The sequence below is a fragment of the Eublepharis macularius genome, chromosome 6, assembly GCF_028583425.1.
Source record: "Eublepharis macularius isolate TG4126 chromosome 6, MPM_Emac_v1.0, whole genome shotgun sequence".
NCBI lineage: Eukaryota > Metazoa > Chordata > Lepidosauria > Squamata > Eublepharidae > Eublepharis > Eublepharis macularius.
The window spans coordinates 98,311,223-98,319,847 of NC_072795.1; the positions used below are offsets into that span (position 1 = coordinate 98,311,223).

The following is an 8,625-nucleotide window of genomic DNA, read 5'->3' on the forward strand; positions in this document are numbered from 1 at the left end:
TTAAAACATCCCAGAGCTATTTTAGATTAGTCAATATATAAATCTAATAAAACACAGCTGGGTCACACCTGGATGTCTGTGTGGGGAAGGGATTTTCACCATTTTCCCCCTCCTGTGGTAGCCCAAAGCTATCCCTGAAATGCTGTTCCTGGGGAACAGGGGACCTCAGGGGGAAATCAGAGATCTCCCGCAAGAAAAAGAGACCTGCTGAAATCTAGGTGGGATCCAAGACAGTTACTTACTTTAAGTACTTTTTTACTTACTTTTCTAAAGTAACCATAGAGACAGAGCTTAAAAGTTTTAAAGGCAGCATCTTTTATTCTCTATATGTATTTGGGGGTACATTCATATGATATGTCAAGGTTTTACCTTTACCTGTCTTTGAAATATGTTCTGAAAGTGGACTGGGAGGTGGTGAGTCACCCTCTGGTCATGTTTTGGAACAAAACCAGTCCAGCACACAAAAACGGCACAGAAAATGTCAGTTCAGGCTGACTTCAGTACGGTCGTATAAGGGGAAGTCAGGGCACTCCACTCAGTGGTAGGGTGCTTGATTTTTCTGTAGAAAGTCCCTTTTCAGTCCCCAGCCTTTCCAGATCAAAAGATCCAGTTGTGGATGATGTCAGACAGCCAGTGTAGTATAGTGGCTAGAGTGATGGACTAGGATCTGGCCAATCCAGGTTTGATTTTCTGCTTCGCCATGGAAGCTTACTTAACCTATCTCACAGAGTTGTTATGAGGAAAAAATGGAGGAGAGGAGAATGATGTAAGCTGCTTTGGGTCCCCACTGAAGAGAAAGGCAGTGTATAAATGAAATAAACAATTTTAAAAAATAAAATATCTGGGGCCCTGTAGAGCTGCTGCCAGAATAGACAATATTAAACAATGTTATGACTCCGAGTAAAGCAGCCTGATGTGTTCATGATGTTACCACTTGGATTGGAGAACTAAATAAACAAATTGTCCAAGTTACCCAACTCTTCTTACTGCACTTCAGAATTGAATAATACCTACATTACAAATCCATTAACACTATACTAGGAGGATTCAGGTTGTATGCCAAGTTTGAAACCTTTCCCATCCATACAGGTCTTAATTCTACCCAATCTGGTAATCTAACCATGTTGTATAGCAGCACTATCATAATCTCCACTGTAATTCAAATTTCTCTCCCACATCAAGGGGTTTCCTGGAAAATACTTCTGAAAAGCAAGACATCACTGCCAATTTACATTTGAAAATTAAGACTCAAGATCTTCTAAAACAAAGTTTCCATGAAATAGATCTAGACAAGCAGGAACTCACCAGGACTTTAGGGAGTATCTCATTTCCCTCTCCCCCACTATTTTCTCCACTATTTCCTTTTTCCTTTCCTTTAAAGCCCTCATAACCTCTCTCCTTTTCCTCCCCTCTTCTCCCCTTCCCACCCACAACTAAATCTATCTTTACTTCCTCCTTCCCCCCACTGTCTTCAGTGTTTCCTACCCCTGGCAGCCTCTACCAAGGTTAACCAGAGCCTAGTTGAGCAGAGACAGTCATCAGGCCTGGCCCAGATGCACAGTGGGGAACCCACAAGGACTTGCAGAGGCACCTCACTTCCCCGTCTCCTCCTCCCTATACTATTTCCTCTTCTCCTGACAATTCCCATACCCTCACCTTTCCCTGCTTCCTTCTATCCTTCCCACCCACTCACCTTTTATCTTCAGCTGTACTCCAACTTTCTCCACAATGGGGACTCAAAGCAGCTTACATCATTCTCCTCTTCACCCTGGAAAGGGGCCCCATGCTCCCAAAGGAGGAAGAGATGAAATGGCAGTCTGCCTGACCCTACACCACTCTTCCAAAGGAAAGAGGGAGAAGTGGTGCCTCTTTCCGTACCGCATTCAGGGCCTGGGTGGGCTAAGTGCTGCTTCCCTCACCTCAGGTGGGCCAGAACCCACTTCATTTTTTTAAAAAAAAATTAATTTCAGATTTTTCTGTAAACCTGTGGCATGTTTCACATTTGCAGAAAAATCTGTTTTGTCCGTTAGCAATTCCAGTCTCCAGATTTAAGTATAATCAGATTTGGCCAGATTGAGAATTAGATATATTGATGATAATTTAATCAGAACCATTAGTAATTTTTAATTACTCATTCATTTCCTTTCAAAATTTATTTTCCTTCTTCCCTTTATTTTTAAAGTTAATAATAAAGCACCCTAATCTTCAGCCTGTTTCGTAGTTTACCAGAAGTGGCATGACAGCTGTTCTGGAATGGCTGCTGCCACTCCATTGATGTACAAAGGAAACAAATCACATGAGCCACACAGATGCCACTGTTCCTTCTCATGCCAAAGTGGACAACACGGGTTTGGGGAAGCAACAGTGATGATGATCTCCCCCGCATCATCTGCTTCCTTCATGTATTGCCAATGCGAACTTCTCTCTCTCCCTCTGTGATGTTTTTGACAACTCTGTTCTTTTCATCTGGGCCCGTGTTTTAGACTGCCCTAGTCCACTGTTGCCACTGCATTGTTGTCACTGCAGCTCTATACAGTGAAAGAAACTTACTTATTAAACAGTGCTTCTGTTTGAAGCTATGCTGCCTCCTTATTCTGATGCCTAGCGTTAAGGACGTAACATACACCAAAATTTACTACTGCTGCTGTTGAGTGACCTGGGTCTTTGTTCATACTCACACTTTCTCCTTCCTCAGCAGTATTTAGAGCATGTTGTTTAGTTACAATCAAAATACAACTACAGGTGCTAGTTTAGTCCATTGGGCAGAGAGTAACTTGCATTTGGCAAGCACACAGTACCCATTTACAGGGGAATTATTTGTTTGTTTGTTTGTTTGTTTGTTTACTTACTTCATTTATATACCACCTTTTTCTTCAACGGGGACCGAAAGCAGCTTACATCATTCTTTTCTCATTTTATCCTTACCACAATCCTGTGAGGTATATTAGGCTGAGAGTGTGTGATGCACCAATGTCTCCTGACAGGTTCCCATGGCAGAGTGGGAGATTCAAACCTGGAACTCTCAGATCCTAATCTGACTCTCTAACCACTACACCACACTGTCAGAATTGTGTGGTGCTAAATAGAAGCCAGATTATTTTCTGGCAGAGACCCTGTTGCTTTAGTAGCTGTAGGGCAAGAAGAACATAAAGCTTTTCTCCCCATCTCCCCATCGTTACAGAGACGTTTCATCTGCTAAACTCCCACAAGGATGGGCAGCTGTTGAAATTTCTGTCAATATAAAAGTTGGCAGCCCTGTATCTTGGCCTCTTTTTCCCATCTATAAAATGGGAATACACACCCGCAGTAATTTACAGGGGGTAAACAAATGTGTAGAGTGCTACATAAAAGTAAAAGTCAGAGACTAACTTTAGCCAGCAGATTTGGGCTCCTTTGTTTGTAGAACAGCAAGGGCTTTTAGCTGTGCCCAAATTAGCACACAGACCCACATGCCAGGCTCCCTGCACTACGCCTTGCAGATTGCACAGACATGGGGCTGTAAACAGCTTTAGCACCACCTCATCTATCATGCCATGGTCGGTTACCTCCCCAGCATGTTATTTTATGCTTGCTGAGCCCTAACACACCAAAGGTTGCCCGCTGTGCGGGAGTCACAGAGCTGCCTGAGAGCATGGCATAATGAATGCTCAGCTGAGTGGAGCGTGTTTCTGTTCGTGCACTGCTGTAATTTGTTTATCTGTCTAAAGATTATGCACTTGAAAATCTACAATTTGATGCTGCCTTTGTAAATTATCAAGTCGCTTTTGATGAATGTATCTCCACTTCCACTGGCAGTGGCATTATGAGCTTGAAATATTGGAAAGTGTTCATGCATACAATACAGAAGGTTAAACTTTTTCATATGTGTCTTTCTGTATGTATGTATATAGATAGATAGATGGATAGATAAACCTAGATACATTGCTAGGCAAGCATGCTAGAAAGCAAATATGACCTTAAGCTTTCTTACTGCATTAAAGATAATTCAGTTTTAACTTTATAGTCCCAAATGCGGCTGTTTATATAGAAAGTTCTTGCCCAGTCAAACTTGACTGATTACAGATGAGGAAAAGCTTGACTGTTTTTCATCTGAAATAAATGAGGACAGGAAACTATATGTGAGTGCAGCTGGCATTTGTGAGCTTGTATGAAGATCTGGGGGAGATGGGTGTGGGTTCCAGATTTAATTATCGTGCGGCTTGAGAAATTGCAAGTCAGAGTCCCCCCCTCTCTCTTAAGTGATTGCTTTAGCAGGGTCATTATGCCAGATAAACAAAACAGACGGTCAGCTGTGGTCAATGTTGTGTTGATTTCATTATTTGTTTGAAGAGGGAAAGAAAAGGGAAATCAAGTGTGAGCATAGAAAGGGGTAAAAATAATTTACTGGGCTGCGGGGGAGACAAAAAAAAATAGATCACCCAGTGCTTCATTTGAGGTGGGAGTAAAAATCCAAAATCCCATCTAAGTCAGTGACAAAACTCCCCATCTGTTTTCATGGTTCTTTCCAACCTTCATTTCAAAGCTGACTTGAAAACACTGTGGGCTCTGCTGAAATCAAGGGGACTTTTATTTCCAAATATTTTTAATTGAGAGAGGAAGACTTTTCTATCAGTAACATCTTGAAGCATGTTTTCCCCATATCCTTTGTTAGCTCACACTTCTTGGCCTTTTCACTTTCTGTGCAGCAGCAGAGCCTAATGAGATCTAAACCAACCGGTAGATATCAAATCTGGTAATAGGGTTAAGACTGAAAGCATTAATCACCAGATCAGGATGACTAATCGATTAAGGCATTTAATCGTGGATTTAAAAATATGAGCTTAAACACTGAGGAGACTGACAAAGTGTTTCCAGCCTACAGAGCACCACTGAAAATGGCCCAAGTACATCTGTCAACATAAGCACTGTACTGAGAGCACCTTAGATTCAAATGGCATTGAATGAAATGAAATGTCCTGCAGCAGAAACATGTTAGGGGCAAGGCACTCGCTGTAGCGTGCTCCGGAGCAAGCTCCCCAACATGTAATTCCCACTGAGTGCCCTGGGAACTGTTTCCAAGGCAGTATGCCTAAAATGGCAGCTTTAAGCTAATTTAAGACAAACCACCACCCTTCATTAAAATCAGGGGGTGGGAATCACCTACGCTACCACAGTGGCATTTATTGTAATTGGTTAATTAACGGGGCAGTGAACACCAAGCTAGTTAATTGATTAGTTATTTTAATCAGTTGACACTCCTTTCTGCTCCGCCCCACCCCCACCCCCCATAGAGCATTTATTAATGGCTGCACGCTAGCTTGAATAAGTGCTTCCCAGGACCAGTATTATTTAGCCAAATTTAACCATTTCTGGAGCCTCGTGGGGAAAAGTTAAACATATGTTCAACTCCTACACTGAAATAAGGGATCGTTGCTATGTTTGAGTTTGGATGGCACCGTGGAAGTATATTGGTTGGGAGGGGCAAATAATAGAAATTGTCTGCCATGCAATGAAGATCTTCTCGGTCCTTGAGAATCTATGAAAAACTTTCTGCTGAAGATTTTTGGAAAATTTTGCGACTGCAATTTAGAAGAGATCAGGCCCCTCCCTTCCTTTATTAACATTAAGAAAGGCAAGTGTCTTAAGCTGCAGTTCTGTGCACACTTACCTAGGCATAAACACAGTGAGATCTACCTCAGAGTAGGCATGCCTAGGGGTGCCCTGTTAAACTCCTAGATAAGTATGCAGCCTGTTCCTGGTTTAAGATGCTGTACATTTTAACAAATACATAAAACTAGCTACTCATCTACCTGGTCCCCCCCTTTTTATGGTTAAAGTAATATTTAACTGAAATAATAATGCCTGCCTCTAAATTCCTTTCCTTGTGCAAGAGCTCTTGATCTGAACGGAATTTTTCTCAGACAGAGCTCTGTGTATGGGGGCGCCCTCCCCTTCCTCCACAGTTGTTCTCCTTGTGGAGAATCCATTTACATACCTGGGACTTTGGTCTTGGCACCAGCCTTTGAAAAGACAACTCCGAACTGACCAGAGGCTTGTTTTTATGTTCCCACCTAGTCTGAAAACGATGAGAAGCAAGTGGTATATGACCATATTGGACCAAACGTCTGCATGGGGGACCACAAGGTAACCTCGTTCAGCATGTGTGTGTGTGTGCGCGCGTGGGGGGGGGGCTTGAGACTCGCAAGAAACCAAGACGAGGGTCGTTACTTTGGAGTAAGTCCCATTGTACAAAGTAGGACTGCCTTGTGCAGAAATAAGCACAAGGATTTGGGGAGGGGAGTTGAATGCCTGGGGGGGGGGGGGACCCGAAACGCGCGTGTAGGCAGCGCGTTTATGTGGGGAACGTCAGTTTCTGGGAAGTTTTCTGCGAAGCGAGAAGGGCTTGCAGGCGAGGGCAGATCTCCGTGACTGGGGCGGGGGACCAGGCGGGGAAAGGCCAGCGCGCCGCTGCGCTTCCGAGTTCTCCGCGGGGCGAGGGGGGGGGGGGGGACCCGCGTTTTCTCTGGCCGGTCCAGGGCGTGTGACCTGCCAGGCATGAAAGGCAAGGGCCCTGCCCGGTGAGGAGCGCTGCTGCTGCTGGGAAGGAAGCGCCGGCGCCCCCGCCCCCTCGAGATTAAGCGCCCTCGGCCGTGAGTGGAGTCGTCTGCAGTCCCGTGGCGGGGGGGGGGGTGCGAGCGGGGGGTCCGGTTTTGCTCGAGGGAAAGCCCCCCGCCGGGTCTTGTGCGGGCGGCAGGGGGGGCGTTTCAGAGGGGCACTCAGTGATGTGCGTGGGAAGGCGCTGGGCGGCCTCTCGGAGCTTGAAACGAGAGGCGGGGGGCTGGGACGGCTCAGCAGCCTGCCTGAGGGCTTCTTGCCCGCCCCGGCGGCCGTCCTGCCCGCGCTCGAGCCCGCGGAGACTTGCTGGCGAGTCCAGGTGGCGAGGCTGCCCTGCCCTCCGGGCGGGATCGTTCGAGGCTCCACGCCTTGGAACAGCCTGGCCCGCGGACAGCTTCCAGAAGTGACGCTTGTGCCTTCCCGGTGACTCTCTCCTCTGCTTCCTTTGCAGCCCGTGTTTCTGTCCTTTCGAATAGCCGCTGGGGCAGGTAAACCTATTGCCAATGTGCACAAGTGTTGTGTCGTGCAGTGATGTGGTGGTAAATATCACATTAGAACTTTTCTTACCTTTTCCTCCCTTCCCGACACGTTGTTTCTCCCCGACTCCTTTCTCCCTCTCCCCATATTTTCGTGGGGGGGGGGGTAGACTTTCTTTAAAATAAACAATCAGCAATCCAACAAAATGCCCGTCACTTCTGCAACAGGAAAAAGATGCCTCCGAAATGAGAAGGTCTTTCGGGAAAGCTCCTTGTAGCAAAGAAGAGGAGGAGGAGGAGGAGGAGGAGGAGGAGGAGGAAGGCCTGGCATCGCCTAAATCGAGACATTGCTCCTTCCAGTCCTGTGTGCCACCTTATTATCATTTTTACTAGAATTGTCATTACTGTTTTGTGATGTTGATCATACACTATCTTCTGGCGTCTGGACTTTAGTCCCCGGAGAAAAAAAGAACTCTCATACCTCACCGTGTTGTATATTCCTGTGACATCAAATGTGGAATTTTATTTTTATATGGAGATGCATATTCTATGCCCCAATCCGCGGCCAAAGAGAAAAAAAATTCTCTGCTGGCAGCGACGTTCTATGTTTTAAACTTCACTGTGCTTTTTTTTAAAGTTTGTCAATGTGAAATTATATGTAATGTTCAACATTAAGACAGTTTCCTTCGCCCTTCTCTGGCTTAATGCCGGATGGGGATTTTGTATATTGCCTTGTATAGAAAGTCCTAATGTATTGTTGTTAACCAAGATTTATGGTTCTTGTAACTGGGGGTGGGGGTTAAGTTTAGCGGGTTGAAGAATTTTATTTTTTGTCATTTTTATAGACTTTTCGTTTTCTCATGTTATTTACTATACTGCCATGTTCCATGGTTTTGAATCACACACACAGCAGCAGCTGCTTTCTATACATACGTGTATATATTTATATATTTCTATGTGAGTGTGTATAGATGATATATATACACAGATATAGATATAATTTATAATTATAAACGGTTTGTCCATCCTGCTTACAAAAAATAGCCTTTTCCAGAATAGCCGGCTGTGTACACTTTGAGTGGTAGTAAATTCCATTGACTTCAATAGGTCTAAACTTCCAGAACAATCGGGTTAGGATCTCCCTGTAGAAACACTGTGGTTCATTCCCTCTCCCCTTTGAATTAAAAGCCATGGCAGCCAGATCCTAACCACGTTTAGGCGGAAAGATTGCCCCCCCCCAAAAATCTGTCGGATTTAACGGCCAGATGATTAATGCGTGCTTGCTTACTCGGAAGTGAATGGGTCGAGGCTGCTAGTGGCTATTTTCTAGGCAGCAAGTCGTCATTGTCCGCAGTGGTCTTTACTACTACCGTGCGGAAGATCAAGCTGGGTGCATGCTGAAGATCGTAGACTTTCAGGATAGGGGTCCAATTTGGAGTGAAACGCGAACGGACCCATGGGACTGACGCCCTTCCTTTTGGGGAGCCGGGTATCCCGAGTGCCAGATCAGCCAACGGGTCTCCCACCCCCACCCCCACCCCCACTCCCACCCCAG

The 8,625-nt window shown here is 45.2% G+C and overlaps 1 protein-coding gene across 1 annotated transcript in view; it reads left to right on the forward strand.

The window, feature by feature from the left end:
• INPP5A (inositol polyphosphate-5-phosphatase A) overlaps window positions 1-8,314 on the forward strand; it is a 358,040-nt gene extending 349,726 nt beyond the window's left edge. Inside the window, exons 14-16 of the mRNA XM_054983325.1 lie at window positions 6,055-6,123; window positions 7,046-7,133; window positions 7,299-8,314. Coding sequence (XP_054839300.1) covers window positions 6,055-6,123; window positions 7,046-7,126 — 150 coding nt within the window. The 3' untranslated portion in view covers window positions 7,127-7,133; window positions 7,299-8,314. The remainder of the gene's footprint in view (window positions 1-6,054; window positions 6,124-7,045; window positions 7,134-7,298) is intronic.
• Window positions 8,315-8,625: the final 311 nt, after the last annotated feature.